Genomic DNA, 21,884 nt, shown 5'->3' with positions numbered 1-21,884 from the left:
TTAGAGAAATTGGTGACTCTCTCATAAACGCACTAAGCAGAGGCAGGAAAGCCAGCTCAGCTTAAAATGCATGGCAGGCGAAACAAACTTAATTTAATGGCATGTGTATCCCCTTGAAAAGGAAAATGAATGTTGGCTTACAGTGTATGGAATTCTCTGGAGTCATAACTTGTCAAATCACTTGTGCCACTTGTATAGTAAGAACCTCACAAAATGCTGTGTCGGTAATTGCCATCTTATAAGCTGGGCAATAATGCTGGCTGACAACCTCCTTTGGCCTTTATTCATGGCAAACAGGAGGCTCTGATGGGAACAGTTCTCACTAAGCACCGGGAACTGCCTCTGCAGAAAGCTATGAGATGAGAACAGAGAGCTAAATGTTCAACTCAACTTGTTAAGGAAAAGGAAACAGGGGGAAAAGAAAATCAGTAACTTTCAACAGAGAACGAGAAGAAAAGTCATTGATTATTACAATAACGGGGGAATATGTTGGGGAGCTGAAGGCTGGGGAGAGAGGCTGGAGGACACAGCCAGGGAAAGATGAGGAAGAGGATTCAGGCTCGAGTTGGAAGGAGCTGCCCTTATTACCGTACGTGTGAACTGTTACGGTATTATGACATTACATGCTATGATGCTGTAACCACAGGTATATTTATTGACAGGTCTGCAAGAATATCATAAGAGAGCTTCTCAAGGATGCTTTCCCTGACACCTATATGCATCCTCATAGTACTCGTCAGCCTGCTCCGTCTCCTCTGCTGAGCCGTGGGCTTCAGGACGGCAAGGAAAGGGTACGTCCTACACAGAGCACACAATCTGGGACACAGTTAGTTTAGTTCAGTAAATGTCAGCTAAAATATCAGAGTCTTGAGACTCTTGAGAGTCCCTTGGACTGCAAGGAGATCCAATCAGTCCATCCTAAAGGAGATCAGTACTGGGTGTTCACTGGAAGGACTGATGTTGAAGCTGAAACTCCAATACTTTGGCCACCTCATGCGAAGAGCTTACTCATTTGAAAAGACCCTGATGCTGGGAAAGATTGAGGGCAGGAGGAGAAGGGGACAACAGAGGATGAGATGGTTGAATGGCATCACTGACTCAATGTACATGGATTTGGGTGGACTCCAGGAGTGGGTGATGGACAGGGAGGCCTGGCGTGCTGCGGTTCATAGGGTCAGACACGACTGAGCAACTGAACTGAACTGAAAATATTAGAGAAGGCCATACCACCTGTGTGCTGTCTCACCTGAATGAAGCATAATGTTATTCGCTCCAGTAAGAGCAATGACAATTATGGACTGAACTGTGTCTCCTCCCCTACCCACACCCCCAGTTCTCATCTTGAAGCCCTGTCCTCCAAGGTGACTGTGTTTGGAGACAGGGCCTTTAGGGAAGAAATTCGGGTTAAGTGAGGTCATTAGGTGGGGCCCTAAGCCAACAGGACTGGTGTCCTTATAAGAAGAGTAAGAGATACCAGGGGCTTCCTAGGTGGCTCAGTGGTAAAGAATCTACTTGCCAATGGAGGAGACACAGGAGACGTGGGTTCCATCCCTGGGTCAGGAAGACCTCCTGGAGGAGGAAATGGCAACCTACTCCAGTACTCTCTCCTGGAGAATCCCATGGACAGAGGAGCCTGGCGGGCTACGGTCCAAGGTGTTGAAAAGAGTCGGAGGCGACCGAGACTGAACGGCAACAACAGGAGACACCTTTGATCGCCCCCTCTGGGCGCACGGAGAGCAAGGCCGCAGGAGGACACGGTGAGGAGGGGCTCTCTGCAAGCCAGGGTGGGAGGTTCTACCAGAGTGCAGCCCTGATGGCGCCTCGATCTTGGACTTCCAGAACTGCAAGGAAACAAACATCTGCTGTTTAAGCGACTCAGCCTGTGCTATTTCTCATGGTGGCCCAACAAATCCAGAGCTCTGCTGGCCTCGATGACAGCTGTGAAGATGCCCCAGCAGGGAGCGCCTCAGCCGAGGATGGTAAGATGAAGCCACAGGCTGGAGGTCTAGACAAGGTCAGCACAGGTTGTTTGAGGCCAAGAGTAGATTTCTCAGAAGAAGGGAGACAGGCACAGGGCGTGTAAGACACCAGAGCCAGCTGACCACGGCAGATTCCAGAGTCACCGCTGCAAACTAGACTGTTACACTCCCTGCAACCTCCGTCCTCATTTCTTCATTGTTCTTAGCGCTCAAAACGTTTCCTTGAACTCCCCGCCCATCTCAGTTACACCAAAGCAGAACCAAGAGAAGACGTTTTCATCTTTTTCATTAAAGGGGGAACAGCATCCCTGGGGTCAAGATGGTAGAGTAATAACAATCATCTAAGTAAGATTCCAACTGGAAAGTGAAACTCAGGGTCCCAGAAACTGCAAACATTCGAAAAATATTTCTCTCTCTCTCTAGTTGCTAAGTCATGCCCAACTCTTGTGACCCCATGGACTGTAGCCTGCCAGGCCCCTCTGTCCATGGGATTCTCCAGGCAAGAGTACTGGAGTGGGTTGCCATTTCCTTCTACCAAGCACTTACTGTGCAGCTGACCCTACTCTAACCACTAGGGGTGCAACAGTGAACCAAACCAACAAAAATCCTTACCCTCATGGAGCTTCCATTCCAGCTGGGAGAGGAGTTGTATAGTAACTCAGTCATGTCCAACTCTTTGTAACCCCATGGACTGCAGCATACCTTCCTGTCCTTCACTATCTCCCAGAGTTTGCTCAAACTCATGTCCTTTGAGTCAATGATGCTATCCAACCATCTCATCCTCTGTCACCCCATTCTCCTCTTGCCCTCAATCTTTCCCACCATCAGGGTCTTTTCCAATGAGTTGGTTCTTCGCATCACTTAGCCAAAATATTGTAACTTCCGCTTCAGCATCAATCCTTCCAATGGATAGTCATGGCTTATTTCCTGTAGGACTGACTGGTTTGATCTCCTTGCTGTCCAAGGGACTCTCAAGAGTCTTCTCCAGCACCACATTTGAAAGTATCAATTCTTTGGTGCTCAGTCTTCTTTATGATCCAACTCTCACATCCATACATGACTACTGGAAAAACCATAGCTTGGATTATACAGACCTTTGTCAGCAAAGTGATGTCTCTGCTTTTTAACACACTGTCTAGATCTGTCATAGTTTTTCTTCCAAGGAGCAAGTATCTTTTAATTTCATAGCTGCAGTCACTGTCCACAGTGATCTTGGAGTTCAAGAAAATAAAGTCTCACTGTTTCCATCATTTCCCCATCTATTTGCCATGAAGTAATGGGACTGGACGCCATGATCTTAGTTTTTTGAATGCTGACTTTTAAGCCAGCTTTTCACTCTCCTCTTTCACCTTTGTCAAGAGGCTCTTTGGTTCTTCATTTTCTACCATTAGGGTAGTGTCATCTGCATATCTGAGGTTATTGATATTTCTCCCAGCAATCTTGATTCTAGCTTGTGCTTCATCCAGCCTGGCATTTCACATGATATACTCTGCGTGTAAGTTAAATAAGCAGGGTGACAATATACAGCCTTGATGTACTCTTTTCCCAATTTGGAATCAGTTCACTGTTCCATGTCTGGTTCTAACTGTTGGTCCTTGACCTGCATGCAAGTTTCTCAGGAGGCAGGTAAGGTGGCCTGGTATTCCCATCTCTTTAAGGATCTTCCACAGTGTGTTGTGATCCACACAGGCAAAGGCTTTAGCATCGTCAATGAAGCAGATGTTTTTCTGGAATTCCCTTGCCTTTTCTATGATCCAATGGATGTTGCCAATTTGATCTCTGGTTCCTCTGCCTTTTCTAAATCCAGCTTGTACATCTGGAAGTTCTCAGTTCCAATGAGATGGGAGGAGACAGTAAACAACAAACGTGATACATAAGGAAATTATATAGTGTGTTAGAGGTTGACAAGTGCTATGGACCAAAAGCAGCAGGAACAGTGTGGGGGAAGGAGGGCTCAGGGCAGGCCTCGCTGGGAAGGTGACACTTGAGCAAACAAAGAATGAGAACAAGCCCTGTGTCCGACTGGCAGAGGCTGTGCAGAGAGGCAGGCCACGTCTGGTATTCTCAAGGAAGTGCAACTGGCCCACGTGAGAACGGGTGACCCATGAAGAAGCGGCAGGTGGTCCAAGTCGGGGAGGGGGGTGCCCCGGGCAGGCAGTCTTATCACATCAGCTCCTGCAGACCACTAGAAAGACTCTGGGTTTTACCTTGAATGAACTGAGAAAAGACACTTCATCGTCTTCCCATTTGCTAAACCTGAGAGGTGATATTTTAATTATTACTCTCTTTGGTGGGAGTTTAGTAGCCAAGTCATGTCTGACTCTTTGTGACCCCATGACTATAGCCCACCAGGCTCCTCTGTTCATGGGATTTCCCAGGCAAGAATACTGGAGTGGGCTGCCATTTCCTTCCCTGGATCTTCCCAACCCAGGGATCAAACCCAGGTCTCCTGCTTGGCAGATTCTTTACCAGTGAGCCACCTGGAAAGCCCCATTACTCTCAAGGGAGTAACATTCCCTTAAAGAGTAGACTTCTGAAATTGTGAGATCTTTCTGTATCTTGTTTTGCAATGTAGAATTCTAGCCCCTGACAAGACACTCAGACAAAGTCTAGAGGCTGAAGTACCAACTCTATATAACCTAGAAATGTAATTGTGTAGAACAAACACAAACACGTATTTAAATAAAAGGATTGTAAACTCACCACATCCTTGGAAGATGTATAGAGAACAGTGATTTTGCACGTGGAGAAACTGAAGAACAAAGAAAAGATTTATCCATGGATTTCTTTTTTTAATTAAAAAATAATTTGGGGGGGGCCACATCCCACAGCAAGTGGAACCTTAGTTCCCTGACCCAGGAACTGACCTGGTGCCCCCTGCATTGCAAGGCAGAGTCTCAACCACTAGACCACCAGGTAAGCCCCTATTCACGTTTTTAAAGGTAGCCTAAAAGTGAAATGAGAAAACCACATGACTGCCCCAAATGACTATATCCCCAAGAAAATGTGGAAAAAGAAAAACCAGGCAGAACATGCATCTCAGAATAAGAGGAAGGGGGTGCCCAGTTCTCAGAAAACACAAATGTAAGACATTCTTACCCAGACCACTCCTTCCTACCATGTCCATTCATGTTCCCTTTCAAATAAGAGGGCTTCTGTCTAAATGTAAGCTTATATATGGACCCAAATCAGGCTCCAACCAAGAAAGCTCACAGGCATATCCTACTGGGAGGTATGCGGTAGCAGTTTACCCAGGGGATAAAGTGAAACATGCACCCATAATGCCCACCCACCTTCCCAATACTAACTCTAATTTCTGATTATTACTGCATTATTTGTGACCCAAACTAAAGGTTATATTTCTGGACATGCTGCAGAAGTATGTGCATGGGGTGGGCGTGGAAGGCACAGAAAAATGACACATTTTAAAAACCATTATTGAATATATGAGAAAACAACAGCATTAAAGAAAAATCCAGAGAGAAAAACTATCCCCAAAATCCACTGTCTTAAAACAATCATTTCATTTTGCATTATTTTCCAGTCTTTGTCCATATTCATATATATTTCAGAGAGGCAGTGTGCATAAGATTTTGACCCGTTATAAACATGTTCCCACATTTCTACACTCTTCATAATTACTAGTTTTAGTTGCTGCTTAAGACTCTATTGCATTGATGAAACACTGTCCTAAACTTTGGTGGCAGAAAATTATAATGCATTTACATAATAGCATCGTCACCTAAGAATACATCCTTCTTGTCCCCCAAGAAGTTCCAAATGTATCTAATGCAGAAGAGCAGAAAAAAAGAATGCATTCACCTATTTATTCAACAATTATTTACTGAGTGCTTGCTAAGTGTCTGACGTTAATCCAGACCCTGGGGATGGAGTAGCTAACAAAACAGGCAAAAATCCCTGACTGGTAGGAAAGACAATAAACAAGATCAAATCAGAGAAATTCTTAAGAGATATGGACTTTCTCAGGCTATCGAGTGAATGATGAAGTCAAAACTAAACAAATTCCCACCCTTCTCACTCCTAAGCCTCACAAAGCCACAGCTGCTCCGCACCAGAACATTCAACATAGCCTTCTGAAAGCACTAAACCCAGGACTCAGTTTCTTCTAGACCAAGGGTCAGCAAACTTTTTCTCTAAAGGGCTAAACAGATCAAAACATGTATATTATCAAGGGTGAAACAGATCACCAGCCCAGGTTGGATGCATGAGACAAGTGCTCAGGGCTGGTGCACTAGGAAGACCCAGAGGGATGAGATGGGGAGGGAGGCGGGAGGGGGGATCGGGATGGGGAACACATGTAAATCCATGGCTGATTCATGTCAATGTATGGCAAAAACCACTAAAATAATGTAAAGTAATTAGCCTCCAACTAATAAAAATAAATGAAAAATAAAGGGCTAAACAGGAAGTATCTGAGGCTTTGCAGGTCACAGGTATCTGCTGCAACCACTAAACTCTGCCTCTGTGGGGCAAGGGCAGCTGTAGACCATATGCCCGTGAAAGGATGCGGCTGTGTGCCCAAAACTTCATTTATAAAACCCTGGCTGGGAGCAGGCCATGGTCTGCCCACCCTGTGCTGTAGGGCTTGGAGTGACCACTCGGCACTGCTGCCGAGAAGGAGAGGGGTGATACGCCTGCCGCCTGCAACAGCGCGATCCCACTGCCCTTTCCTGCACAGTGGCTCGTCTCCGCCATTCTCTCTCCATCCGTCGCTGCGGCCCGAAACCAGGCTCTTAGCACCTGTCACTTACGCATACTTCCCTGCTTCTGCAGGGAGTGCTCCCCGCAACCTGAATTTCCTTTCTCCCAGTAACAGAATTCTTCCCACTAGAAAAATCTTCTCTCTATAAAGTACAGTCCAACTGACTATATGGAGTCAATATTAGGGACTTACTGTCAATTATTTTATGAGGGATAAAGGCATTGCAGTTATATGCTTCTAAAATGTGCCCCTACTCCTTAGAGATATGTTGAAATTGTTATAGCAGAAATTCTGTGTCATCTGGGATGTGCTTCAATAATCTGGAGGTGTGAGTTGGGTAGGAGGTGTGGATACAGATGAAACAACCTTGAGCTGATAATGAAGCTGGGAGGTGAGGTCACAGGGATTCATCACACTTTCTCTACTTTGGTATACTTCTGAAATTTCCCACATCAAGAAGCTGAAAGCAAAAATTCCAATTCAAATGCCAGGTTCTATAGAGGAATTAATGCCCTCTTCTCCTATATCACCACAGCATGTACCTCTGTGTGTGGCTGATTTCAGCTTGCTTTGTACAACTGTCAGCTGTTTCCACCAAGACAATGAGCTCTTTATGGCCAAGCCTGCACCATACTCACTTTGGTAGTTTTCCGAGCACATTTCACAAATAGTTGACATCTGGTGTTGTCTATACGTTATCTTGCAGGGCTGGGGGGGGGGGGGGAGGGGGACGGGGAGACCAAAGAGAAAGAACAATAACGAAAGCACCCTTCACTCTCTCCACACCCCCCATCAAATCTGAAGGTGTTTATCATTTCAACTTTACCATTGACATGGAACTTGTGGGCTAGCCTAGCTTTGAGCTTCAGGAACCCAATCTAAAAGTAGAAAATAAGAACAACCACCCCTCAACTTTTCAGAAGCCAGTGGGGGGGTATGGAGAACAAAACTTTTGTTCCCTAAAAGGACATGGCATTTTAATTCTCTACTGCTGACTTCAAGGCCACCAGTATTTTAAACATCATCACCATCATCATCCCAAAGGAATTGGTGCGGTAATCAGCTCTAGAGCCTCGGCAGAATCATTTGTCTGCTCTATTCATTTGCATCCATTACTTAGCTGTATTACAAATCCGTTCTCTAACATAAAAGGAAAGAGCGGGAAAAAAAAAAAACCCTTTCTTCAGCCATTCAATGACATTAATTACCTCATGCAGCCTGGGCTGGTTCGATCCGAGAGAAGAGATTAAGGAAGTTCCCATCAGGCATCTCTGGTTTCAAATTTTCAATGTCTTACATGTCTCCAAAAGACTAGCAAACTCACAGCTATATTTAGCAGAAGGTTCTCTCAGTCCACACTACATAAAATGAAAATAAAAACTCTGCTTGCAGAAAAATAGACAGTACACAATGCATCAGCTGTAAACACACAGGACCCTGGTGTCACGAAGTCTCCTGCGAACAGCACATATTGGCCAAGCACAGCTCTCCCTCAAGCAATCACCCACTTCAAAGCTCTGTCTTTCAGCCCCAATCCTCTCCTTGGACCAGAGTGCCTGTCGGGTGCCTTCAGATGCCTGGTAGGCAATTTTAATGTACACAGAAACACTCATTTCTCAGACAAAATCCATTAACATGCCTCCCCACAGCATTTTTCCAACCTCCCATCCCCTTCTGTGGCTCGTTTGGTCTGAGACCCCGGGAATACCAACAGAATACTCCTCTCTCTCTTCCCGACTACCTTTTCCTTAAAGCCTGTCCCTCTCCATTCCTATTTCTTTAGCTTAGTCTCCTATCCTTTCACGGCCAAATAACCAAATCAGAAAACAGAAGATGTGCACCCTTAAGAAGAACAAAACAGAATAAAATCTCTTAACAGGAATTTCTACAAGGTGCTCAATGAGAAAGGATGCAAAAATCAGTTCCAATATGACCCCATTTTTAAAAGGATATCCCCAGTCACTCTGTGTGTGTGTGTACACACGAGTATGGAGAAAAAATATGTTGCTGTTGTTTAGTTGCTAAGTCGTGTCTGACTCTTTGGCGACCCCATGGACTGTAGCCGGCCAGGCTCCTCTGTCCCTGGGATTTTCCAGGCAAGAATACTGGAGTGGGTTACCATTTCCTCCTCCAGGGGATCTTCCTGATCCAGGGATTGAACCCAGGCCTCCTGTATTGGCAGGTGGATTCTTCACCACTGAGCCACCTAGGACGTTCCATGGAGAAAAATATGGAAGGATATAAATATGAGTTAGCTGGTAGGGAGTAGTGAAAAATGAGAAAGTGAAGAGCAAGGAGAAAACAAAGGAAACAAAACAAAGAAACAACAGACTCACTAAACAATAACACATATACACAGATTTGCATGACACGCATCCTATACAATTTCTTTTATGACTCTACATAAAAGCATATATAGGGCTTCCCAGGTGGCACTAGTAGCAAAGGACCTGCTTGCCGACCCAAGAGACTTAAGAGACGCGAATTCCATCCCTGGGTTGGGAAGATCCCTTGAAGGAGGGCATGACGATCCACTCCAGTATTCTTGCCTGGAGAATCCCATGGACAGAGGAGCCTGGCGGGCCACAGTCCATAGGATCACAGAGAGTCGGACACGACTGGAGTGACTTAGCATACCCACAAAAGCATATACAGATATATATTTTAACTTTTAAACAAAATGAATGAAAAGTACTAAAAAAAGAATTCAACTGTACGAATGAAAGAATCTCTCATTCATTCAGAAAAGATTTTAAAATATCAACACTAAACTGGTTTTAAGACATGTCTAAAAATTCTTTGATAGTCCTCTCATGAAAAGGCAGAAAACAAAGATCCCCTTGAATATGGGCTGGATTTAGTGATTTGTTTCTAATGTCCCAGGTCATGTGAGCAAAGGCAATACGGCTTCCACCTGGCTCGCTCTCTCTCTGGTGATGCCAGCCTTGGGAACCCAGACACCACGATGTGAGGAAGCCAAACAGCCACACGGGAAGGCCACCTCTAGGTGTCCCAGCAGGAGCCCAGGCTGTCAGACAGTTGAGTAAAAAAGCTTGCACCAGATTCCAGCCCCCAGCCTCCAAGCTGCCCAAATGACCTCGAGTGGAGCAGAGGATCTTTGCCGAGCTCAGCCTAAACTGCAGATCTGTGTGCCAAAGAACACTTCAAATTTTAAGCAGCTAACTTGCAGAGTGGCTTTTTTTTTTTCCCCCACACAAGAGTAAATAACTGGAACAGATACTACTTAAGATTTTATGGAGTTAACTGGGTTGCCTCTCCCTTTCCACCTCTGCTGTCTTGAGTGTCAAGGTTAAGCAGTCTACTGCCAGGCTCCCTGTTCCCCAACTTGTGCCTGCTAGTGCTCAAGGACCCAGGGTGCGCTGGGGCAGGGTGTAGACGTGGCAGAGGGGGGAGAAGGCCAGGGGAGTTGGGAGATCACTTACGATCAGCAAGTAAGTAAATGTGTTAAGGATAATGAAAGCCAGACTCCTCACTCTTGGAAAAGTCACTAGCAAACATGGAAAGCGGCAGGGCTGGAGAGCACCCCGAGGTGTTAGATGGGAACTGAAGGTGTTAGTTTGAACTTGGGGTATTTTATAGTTAAAAAAAAAAAAAATCCGGGTTTTCTACAGAAATAGAGAAACTCTGTGTGTGTGTGTGTGTTGGGGGGGGGGGGGGGTTTGTGCTTCAGCTATGCATATTTCCAGGCTCCATCTTCTGAGCGCATCTAGAGGCAATGACATCCTGTAAGAGTGAGCACAACAAACTCCTATTCTTGGTTTCTAAATACCATCCTCCACTAACAGAACCAGGACTCCTTAGAAGAGTGGCTGACTCCCGGGCCAGGACACAGAAAACACAAGATAAGCATGGAACATCTTGTTCTAGAAAAATCAGAAGTGTTCAAAGAATACAAAGGACCTATAAAAGGGAAACAGCTTGAAACAGCTCTCACTGACCAAATCTGGGGTAATCTGAGCATCAAAATAAATCATAATACTAGTAAATTACAGCACAATAAATAAATCAAAAATCCATTAGTCTATACTGAAAGAAAGGGAGCGAGGAAGGGAGGAAGGAACGAGAAAGGCTCACCCTTACAACAGAACAATTTATAAATGTAGACGGAATAATATAAACAAAAAAACACCATTTGGCAAACACATAGTTGTTGCTGTTTCAGGCAAGACACTAATGCTGGTAAGTTTGAAGTCTGATGAGGATATTGACATGATCTTAAAATGCCTCCATACAAAATACTCATCAGTTACAAAAAGAAAAACAATGCCTTTACAAGCAGAAAATCAGAGATGCCACATAGACACCAACACAACCAGATGATCAAAGTCAACCTCACCAGTAACAGGACTAGTTAACACCATGTGCTCTATGATGGGACAGACTGAGAATATCGAAGCATCACGACCTGCGACTGAGCATGAGGAAACAGTAATAGATTCAGCTTGCAGATCATCCTCCTGAACATACAGCTGCTGAGGACATGGACGACAGGAAAGAAATGAGGGGTTATCCCAGAGTGGAGGACACAAAAAGACCTGACAACTAAACCGAATGTCTGTTCCATGGTGGGATCCTGGACCAAAACCAAAAGGAGGGGCTGCTGGGCAGCTGGCAAAATGTGGGCAGGGTCTGTGGATTGGAGAGAAGGGTTTTATTGATGCTAACGACCTGCCTAAGAGGGAATGCAGTAGTTATTTAGGAGTGCACTTGATTCGGGGGAATGTTTCAAGAAAGAGGGAATCATATACATAACTTAGTCTCAAATGGCTCATAAAGACTAATTTAGAGAAAGCTGTTCTGTTTTTATAAGAATAGCATAGAATAAATTGTGGTAAAATATAAATATAGATGTAAGTATAAGTAACTGTTAGTTGCTCAGTTGTGTCTGACTCTTTGTGATCCCCATGGACTGTAGCCTGTCAGGCTTCTCTACCCATGGAATTCTCCAGGCAAGAATACTAGAGTGGGATGGAATTTTCCAGGCAAGAATACTAGAGTGGGTTACCATTTCCTTCTCTAGGGGATCTTTCTGACCCAGGGACTGAACCCAAGTCTCCTGCATTGGCAGGCAGATTCTTCACCACTGAGCCACCTGGGAAATCCAGTTAGTCATGCAAATTGAAATCACAAGGAGCGAACATCTCAGATCTGTTCACATGGCTAAAATGAAAAAAAACTGACAAAATGAAATGCTGGTGGAAATGTGGAGCAACAGGAACTTTTGTACACTGTTTGTATGAGTTACCTACTGCTGCACAACAATATGACCACAAATGTAGCAGCTGACAATGACACATGCTAACATCTCACAGTTTCAGTAGGATAGAAGTCCACCTGTGGCTGGGCCGAGTCCTCTGCAAGGTTCCAATCAAGGTCTCACATGAGGCTGGAGCAGGGCAGGACCTGTGTCCAAGCTCATCTGCTTGTTGGCAATGAAGAACATTCAGTTCTTCATGGGTTCCTGAACCGGGGGTCACATTTCCCGCTGCCTGTGGACTTGAAGCTGCCCTTGAGGTAACAGTCATGTCCATCCCATCACCTCAGTCATTTTCTGTTAGGAAGGAGCAAGTCACACATCCCACCCACTCTCAAAGGGAGGGGTTACACTAAAGCATAAATACCAGGGACAGGGATCACGGGGCGGGGCCACCTTAGAATCTGCCACAGTAAATGAAAATGTTAAGTGACACAACCACTTCTTCTTATAAACCAGCAGTTTCTCAGAAAGTTAAGGATAAACCATTCCACTGCCAAGGATTTACTCACAAAGAAAGGAAAGTGTAACTCCACAAAAGACCTGCGCACGAACATTCACAGCAGCTTTATAAATAAAAGCCAAAATCTGCTGGGACTTCTTTGGTGGCCCAGTAGTTAAGACTCTGCCTTCCAATGCAGGGGGCACGAGTTCAATCCTTGGTTGGGGAATGAAAAATCCCACATGCTGCATGGTACAGCCAATAAATAAGTAAAAATAAATAAATTTTTAAAATTAAAATAAAAAACTACTGCAAACAACCCATTTTTCCATCAACAGGAGAACAGATAAACAAATTCTAGTATTTGCTTCAACGAAACACTATCTGGTAATAAAAAAGAATGAACCACTAACACATAATGTGGATGCATCTGGAAAAAGAAGGTTAACACAAGAATATGTAGTATATGATTTTACTTATATGAGACTCAAGAACAGACAAACATAATCTATGACACTATAAACCAGAGCAGTAATTGCCTATGAGAGGTGGGGACTGACTGGAAGTGATACCAATTCTTGATTAAGGTGTTGGTTACATGAATGTATATTTTTGTCAAAACTCAACCAACTATAACCCCAAGATCTGTACACTTCACTGCATTCAAATTTTAACTCAATTTTTAAAAATGTTGAAGTGCATATTAATAGAAAGTAAAAAAAGTGCAGCACAAGAGTTTAGACCATAGATCCTGAGGCCAGACTGCCAAGGTCTGAACTCTGGCGATGTCGCTTTCCTCAGCAAGTTACCTGACCCCTCTGCACACCTCTACCTGCCTGACAATTAAATGAACTGACACACGATGGCAATTAGTGCAGCACCTAGTACATATTATGCATCCAATTAACATTAGCTATCATCAAACAAACCTAAAAAAGATGGTTATGAATGCTTGGAAAATCTAAATGTTGGCCAGGAAAGGCAAATCATAGTTGGCAATGAAACTCAACAGTGACTTGCTTTTCTCGAATCATAATAACACAAGCCCTGAAGAATCATCTAACCAAAATTACAATTTTACTGAGAGAATGAGGTGATAGTGAACAAGCCAAACCATCTTCCACATCTGGAATTCACCAGATAATAACCAAAGATGGCTTTTGAAAGAAGCCTTGTAGAACTAGTTGACTCTAAAATATGTGCATAACTTTGACTAGAAACAAATATGACAGCTAGGGAAAACAAACTAGTAAGGGGAAGTGGACTAGTTAAAAAATAAAACCAGACTGGAAAATAATCAAATGCTGAAACTTCAAGTGAAACCAAAATGTAATGAAAACGAGCATATGAGGACTTCTCTGGCGGTCGGTCCAGTGGTTAAGACCCCATGCTTCCACTGCAGGGATCATGGGCTCGATCACTGGTCAGGGAACTTAAGATCCTGCATGCTGTGAGGTGTGGCAAAATACACAAATAAATAAATAGAAAGCAAGCCTCTGCGTGTATGAGAAGGTGCACTCCAGAGGTAATACTAACTACAGAGACTTAAGGTCATGGGGGAAGTGAGGAGATTACACTGTAATTCAGTGTTATACGAGCATTAAGTCTATTCCTTATTAAACCTGCATAGACAGTATCCTTCCTCTCTCACAACATTCCAAAATCTTATCACCTTTCCATCCGGTAACAGGCCAGGATTTTTCAATCCCTTGGCTGGAAGCCCAGGGTTATAGTGTATTAATATGCATGAGAATTTGACTATAGTAATATATCACCTAAATTCACATGGAAACTTTCAATGAGGAACATAAAATTTGCTTAAATTTTACCAGAATCCTCACAGCATTTCTAAGCAGTAAGATGACGAAGGAAATGAAAAGTGAGTGGTTTGCTTACTTTCTTTTTGAAAACCAGAATTAAGACACAGGAATCCCAGCAGAGTAGTATTCTTGCTGCCTTCCTATAAACACACGCCTTTTAAAAGGCAGACACCACTTCCCATAAATAAGTTATCTCTAAAGTGACCAACCTCATAGAACCCCAAACTGGGCAGATTCACATTGTTCAAAAGACTTCACCTTAGTAATCACGCCTACAGCCCCAGCAAAAACAAGACAGCAAACTCAGAGACGAATTCAAGGGCTTTTCCACAAGGCTCAAAGACTTAGAAGGTATCTACAGATTGCTCATCTGTTCTTCCCAACACCCCTGGGTAGTCAGCTCCACAGTCATTTTTACTTCTGCCCATTCTGATGAGATGGAGACTCAAATAGTAACAAATCACAGCTGTTGTTCAAGGCAGGATTTAACTCTTCTGGCTCCAAGTCCAGTGTTCAATCCATTCTACCAGTCTATCTATATAAATAGTAGGAGTCTGTGAAGATTAAGCATTTGCTAATTTTTAAGGTCTAGATTAGGGATGACACCATTTAAAATTGCTGACTTATTTTAGGTCTCTTCCTAAAACAAGTCAAACCCACTTACTTCATGGACTATCATAACTGAAACATAATGCTGGTGGAGACGGCCCCAGGGGGCCTTCTGGATTGTCACAGGGATTAAGGACTCCACTGACATTCAGTGGTGGAAAAAACAAGAATACCAGGCCTCCTCCAACCCACAGTTCCTTTGAGTCCTGCACAGTTAAGAAATGACTACCTTTCTACACAATTTCTGACATTCATATAAGTGGAAGTGTCCTACGCAGGGGCAGAACTAGGTCTTGTAAGGCCAAAGTTTATACAAGCTGGAGGGCCCTCTAAAGGAAAGCACACAAAATTACAGTTACAACATTACATCTCAGATTTCAAAATATTAAATACATAAGAATAGATGAAAAATTTGCAATACTTCTATGTTAAAAGTACAAAATCAATGAAAGAAGATCTAAATATTTGAATGGAAGGACATGACACATCCATGGATTGGAAGACCCAATACTTTAAAGATTTCAGTTCACTCCAAATTAATCCACAGAGCAATGCAATCCTAATAAAATTCTCACCAAAAAAAGATCAGGGAAATTGAAAAACTGATTCTAAAACTTTTAAGGAAAGAAAGAGCAAAAACTAGTCAAGGCAAACAGGAAGAAGCACAAAGCTGAAGACTTACATCACTCAGTAACAGGCCTATTATAAGGATGGAGGAACAGAGACGGGGGAACACTGGTACAAGCACGCACAACCTGACCAAAGGTACAGACAGAAAGTCTAACAACAGGCTCACACAGAAACTGTCACATAATTTACAATCAAGGTGACACAAAGCAGTGGAAAAGATCATCTTTTTTTTCACTTTAGTTTTATTTTCAACTTTAATATAATAAGATTCACCCATTTCGAGAGTACAGTTTCATGAGTTTTGACAAATGTGTAAGCATCATCATTATCAAGACAGAACATTTCCATCGAAAAGATGATCTTTTAAATAAACAGTGCAAGGTTAACGGAAGATCCCTGTGGGAGGAATGTATCTTAACTCTTCATTTCACACATAGATTTCAATTTCAGATGAACCGTAGATCTAAATGTGAAAGGAAAAATAATACAGCTTGAGAAGAAAATATTAGAGGACATCTTCATGATCTTGAATGTACTATGATCTCTTAAATAGGGGGCTTCCCTGGTGGCTCAGTGATAATGAATCCACCTGCCAATATAGGAGACACGGGTTCGATCTCTGGTCCGGGAAGATCCCACCTGCCTCGGAGCAACTAAGCCTGTGGGTCACAACTACTGGGCCTGTGCTCTAGAGCCCAGGAACTGCAGCTACTAAAGCCCGCATGCCTAGAGTCTGTGCTCTGCAACAAAAGAAGCCACCACAATGAGAAGCCTGTGCATCACAACTACAGAGGAGCTCCCACTCGCCACAGCTAGAGACAAGCCTGGGCAGCAACAAATAAATGAATAGATAAATTTTTAAAATTAAAAAAAAAAAGATTTCTTAAATAGGGCAGCAAAGACACTAAACATAAAGGAGAAAATGGATAAATTGGGCAGATTTAAGATTAAGAACTTGTGTTCATCAAACAACCACTGAAAGAGTAAAAAGGAAACCCACAGAGTAAGAGAAGATATTTGTAAGAAAAAGAACTTCTACAAGTCAATAAAAAACAGACAACCCAATAGAAAAATGGGCAAATGACCTGAACAGACAGTTCATAAAAGAGGATACCAGACAGTTGGGAAGCTTAGGAAAAGGTTCTCAACATCATCAGGGGCATGCAAATTAACACCATGGGGGCAACTTCCAGAGCAGAACAACTAAAATGAAAATGATAAAGAACAGCAACTGATGGCTGGTAAGCTTAGGAAAAGGTTCTCAGCATCATCAGGGACATGCAAATTAACACCATGGGGGCAACCTCCAGAGCACAACAACTAAAATGAAAATGATAAAGAACAGCAACTGATGGCTGGTAAGCTTAGGAAAAGGTTCTCAGCATCATCAGGGACATGCAAATTAACACCATGGAGGCAACCTCCAGGGCAGAACAACTAAAACGAAAATGACAACAGCAACTGATGCTGGAGACTGTGGCCCACCTGGGACTCTCACCCAGCCCATCAATTCCACTCCTGGTTATCTACTCAAAAGAAATGAAACAAACTGTACGTGAGCGCTTATCACCTCCAACAGACGGGTAGGAATGGCCACCGCAGCCCTATACATGACATGGGAAATCTCCCACATGACTGGCACTAGCCCAGTGATTACATAACTTGAGATACATTCAAACAATGGAATACAATACAGCAACAAGAAAATATGACCTGCAACCACAGGCAAACAAACATCATGGAGAGAAAAAAAGACAAGATACATAAATCGGTGCAGCTGCAATGGAGAACAGTATGGAGGCTTCTTGAAAAACTAAAACTAGAAGAACCATATGATCCAGCAATGCCACTGCTGGGCATATACTGAGAAAATCGTAATTCAAAAACACACATGTTCCCCAATGTTCACTGCATTATTTACAATAACCAGGGTATGGAAGTGATTTAAATATCCATTGACAGATGAACAGATAAAGAAGATGTGGTACATATACACAATGGGATATTACTCAGCCATAAAGGAAAGAAATTAGGTCATTTGTAGAGATGTCAACAGACCCAGAGACTATCATACAGAGTGAAGTAAGTCAGAAAGAAAAAAACAAATATTGTGCATTAATGCATATATGTGGAATCTAGAAGAATGGTGCGGGTGAACCTACTCCCAGGGCAGGAATAGAGACACAGACATGTGGACACAAGGGGAGAAAGGGAACAGGGAGGGGCCACCTGGGAGACTAGGATTGATATATTAATACTTACACTGCCATGTACAGAACAGACAGCTAGGGAACCTGGTGGATAGCACATGGAGCTCAGCTCGGTGCTCGGGGATGACCCAGAGGGGTGGGACAGGGTCAGGGGGAGAAGGTCCAAGAGGGCGGGGATACATGCACACATACAGCTGACCCACTTTGTTGTACAACATTAAGTAATGTAACACTGCAAAACAATTATACTCCAATTTTTCAAAAAGTGGCAGCATTTGGAACATGCAAAAAAAAAAAAAGTGAACCAAAGCAGGCAGAACTAACTTATGCAGTTATAAGAGAGGATGCTAGTCATCTCTGGTGCGGGTAGAGGCAGTGTTTAGAAGTGGACAAGGAAATGTTCTGGGCTGTTGGTAATGTGCTCTTTCCTGATATAGCTGCTAATTTTGCAGGTATGTTCAGTTTGTAAAAACTTATCAATTGTACTAATGATGTATATTCATTTCCAAGGACTACCATATATTATACTTTTTCAATAAAAAGTTTTTTTTTAGTTAGGTACAGGGCCATGGAAGTAGCCTGTACACATAAAGGGCCTTGAAGCTTAAGTTTCATTAGCTTCATAATACATTTGTCTTTGGTGTCTCCAGACATATATGTATGAAAATAAAAAGCAGTTTATAATGTTCAAACTCTAAGATTTAAATAGATTTTACATAGAAATGTCACTAATTTTTCACCAATCAATATACACTGAATTTTCCAGAAATGTAACCAATGTAACTACTGTAAATAGAGAAAACACTGTATTTTGTTTTGTATAGAATTTGATGAAGATTTATTCACCACTTTAGAAAACCATGTCACCAATGATATAACCACGTATCACGAGGCCCCCCAGGGTACACCTGTATCAGTCTCTACTTACGGGTGCCATAGCCCAGCCAAGGTGTACCTGCAAGCACGTGACAGCTACGGTTTCCAACATGCTGTGAACACTTATTCATGTCTCCGGAGAATCGACATATAGAAATACTTGCTGTATTACAGACAGCTTTCCTTGTATGTTTCCTTTATATTGCAGTTAAGATACTGTACACATGTTGATAAATCTTATTATCTTGGAAATTTCACTTCAGGATAGAAAAGGGGTCATAAAATCTGAAGTGTTGAGAACCAGCTGCAAACCATCAAATAACTGTAAAGAGAATCCTAAATTCTTGAATTTGATAACTGTTCTTTTATGCTACTCACATTACCTAAATCACAAGTAAAATACTTATCTAGAATGTTTAAAAAAAAAAGAAGAAAAGAAAAATTCAACTACCATTTTCAACAGCAATCACCTAAATGTATCTATTATAAATATTACCTAGACATCATGAGCAGAACAAGAGGGAAACAGTAGTTCAAACTACAAGATCTAACTGAGCCCTTTTCCTTTTAAGTCAGTAAGATCCAGTCTGGCATTCGCAAGCAAAAGCTTCCATTATTTTTCTGTTCTCTTTCAAAAATAGCTCCACCTTCAAGATTACACAAATTAGATCATTCTGCAGCAGGATTCCTCCTTATAGAGCAGCTCCTAGGAAGCACAGACAGGCTGTCTGCTGTAGAAAACCAGTCATTAAAAAAAAAAAAAGAACCACCAGATGTTTTTTACTTTTCAGTTCCACTGGATTAGTGACAAAGGCTATGTGCTGTGGCTGTTACTGGTAGCTCTCTCTCTCTTATTAAACACCATCAAACAGGTGAGGATCAGAGAGGAGCTCCCAGACCAAACTAACACGACAGCACGATAATCAGGGACAGAGAGACGGCACTGCTCCAACAGCTTCACCAAGGCCTATGGCATTAAAAGAATTTATCTAGATTTTTAACATAATCAGTCACCAACCTACGGATTATTCCATTACCCAGTAAATCCTCAAGGAAATTTACTCCCAATTAATCACAAGGGGCAAATGGAGAAACAAAGAAAGTTCCTCAACAGCTTTGAAGAGTTCTGTTACACAGATCTCCTTCTCATACCATGTCACTTAATGATAAGGAGATGACAATAATTATTATTTTTTTAAGTGAAAAACAGAAAACTGACACAAGGAAGTTAAATGAAACCTTGAAGTCATTCCTTGGATCCTTTTCTTCTGCCATATCCCAAATAAGCAAATCCTTTAGGCTTAAAAAGACCATGCCCAGAATCCGATGACTTCTCATTGTCTCCATCACCCTGCCTGGCACCAATACCAGCTCCTGGAACACCACTCTCAAACTCCTAACGGGACCCTCTGCTTTCGCCTTGCTCTTCTCTACACAGGTTCTTCTACACACAGGGTCAGTGGTTATTTTAACATCTAAGTCATTATCATGTCTCTTCTCTGGCCTGAAACCCCAGCGGCTTCCTCATCTCACTCAAGGTCAACGCCAGCGTCCTACACAGGCCTACAAGATCTGGTCCCTTCACTCTCTCTCTCCTGTTATTCTCCACCTCATTCACTTGCCTCCAGCCCACTGGCCTCCTGGATGTTCCTGGAACCTACCAGTACTGTTCCCTCCACTGGCTTGCCTAAGTGTGTGCTCCACACTACTACTCCCCCTCTCTGAGAGGGTCTTCTAAACCGCCTTATGTCGTAACACACTCTCTGCCTCACTTATCTAATCCTCTCCTGCTTTAATTTTCCCCATCTGACATTCCCTGTCATTTTCTCACTCATTTGCTTATTGTCTGCTGCCCACTCTGCCCTGAGAAGGTGACTCCCAGGAAAGTGAAAGTGAAAGTAAAAGTCGCTGAGTACAGTCCATGGAATTCTCCAGGCCAGAATAGCAGAGTGGGTAGCCTTTCCCTTCTCCAGGGGATCTTCCCAACCCAGGGATCAAACCCAGGCCTCCCGCATTGCAGGTGGATTCTTCACCAGCTGAGCCACAAGGGAAGCCCAAGAATACTGGAATGGGTAGCCTATCCCTTCTCCAGCGGATCTTCCCGACCCAGGAATCGAACTGGGGTCTCCTGCATTGCAGGCGGATTCTTTACGAGGGAAGCCCAACTCCCAGGAAAGCTGGATTTTATTTATTAAATGCTCTTCCTAGGTAGCACAATGGTAAAGAATCTGCCTGCCAATGCAGGAGATGTGTTTGATCCCTGGGTCAGGAAGATCCCCTGGAGAAGGGAATGGCTACCCACTGTAGTATTTTTGGTGGGAAAATTCCATGGACAGAGGAGCCCAGCGTGCTACAGTTCATGGGGTTGCAAAGAGTTGGACACAACTGAGCAAACACACATACATACATTAAGTGCTCTTCCCTCAGTGTCTAAAATGATGACCAGGCGTGACTTTCCTGGTGGTCCAGTGGTTAAGACTCTGCACTTCCGATGCAGAGAGGGTAGGTTCAGTCCCTGGTCAGGAAATTAAGATTCCACATGCCATGCAGTGTGGCCAAATAAAGAGAAAAAATAAATAAATAAACAAATAAAATGGTGACTAGGCATCTGATGTCTGTGATATCTACCAACCGAACGAAGTTACTATTAGGTAGAGAAGAAGTAACAGAGACGACCCAAACCCACATGGTGAGGAAAAGCCAAATCAGAAACCAGATTCCAGAGCCAAAGCATTTCTGGCACATGGTTTTAAAAAGATTAGAGCAACTTGCTGACTTTTTTCCTCCAGATATAAGAATAGGAGGAAATACCTGAATGAGCATCAAACAAAACAAAGCAAAACAAAACAAAACCTAAACTCAGATAGGGCCACCATCCCAAACAGTCACTTTTCTAACATTCTCTTAAATGGACTCAAATCAGACAGTTCTCTTTTATCAGTTCACATTTATCAGGGAAATTGCCTGAGGAGGCCCTCCAGGAATGTAAGTAAACACACCACTGGTCTAAGGCCAAAGCACACCAAACTAATCCTACACCAAATCTTAGCTTAGATCCTGTCCCATTTCCAACCCAAGCTTTTGTTTCCCCAATGAGATGGTACGTTCCTTTTCCTCCGTGGATAGAAAAGTCAACCAAAAAGATCAATGGGCAGTGCTTAATAACATTATGACTGCTCCTTTTTATAAGTTTTGTTTGTTTTTTTTTTTTTAAAGGAAAGATGGAGGGGATTATCTGCAAGTAATAAAAACAAAGCGATAATGCTATTGCATATGGTTAATGAACCATTTTCCTCATTAAAGATAAGGGCATAAACAAG

At 42.9% G+C, this 21,884-nt stretch overlaps 1 protein-coding gene across 3 annotated transcripts in view; it reads right to left on the bottom strand.

Moving 5' to 3' along the window:
* PACS1 (phosphofurin acidic cluster sorting protein 1) overlaps positions 1–21,884 on the bottom strand; it is a 142,366-nt gene that overhangs the window by 108,805 nt on the left and 11,677 nt on the right. Inside the window, exon 1 of one of the 3 annotated variants that reach the window (XM_020906499.2) lies at positions 4,683–4,702. The exons of the other annotated variants lie outside the window; for them this stretch is intronic. Within the exon in view, the coding sequence (XP_020762158.1) occupies positions 4,683–4,687 (5 nt within the window). The 5' untranslated portion in view covers positions 4,688–4,702. Of the gene's footprint in view, positions 1–4,682; positions 4,703–21,884 lie in introns of those variants that run through there. 3 annotated transcript variants of the gene reach the window in all.

Source organism: Odocoileus virginianus, chromosome 28, assembly GCF_023699985.2.
Source record: "Odocoileus virginianus isolate 20LAN1187 ecotype Illinois chromosome 28, Ovbor_1.2, whole genome shotgun sequence".
Classification (NCBI taxonomy): Eukaryota; Metazoa; Chordata; class Mammalia; order Artiodactyla; family Cervidae; genus Odocoileus; species Odocoileus virginianus.
This window is presented reverse-complemented; position numbering and strand designations above follow the sequence as displayed.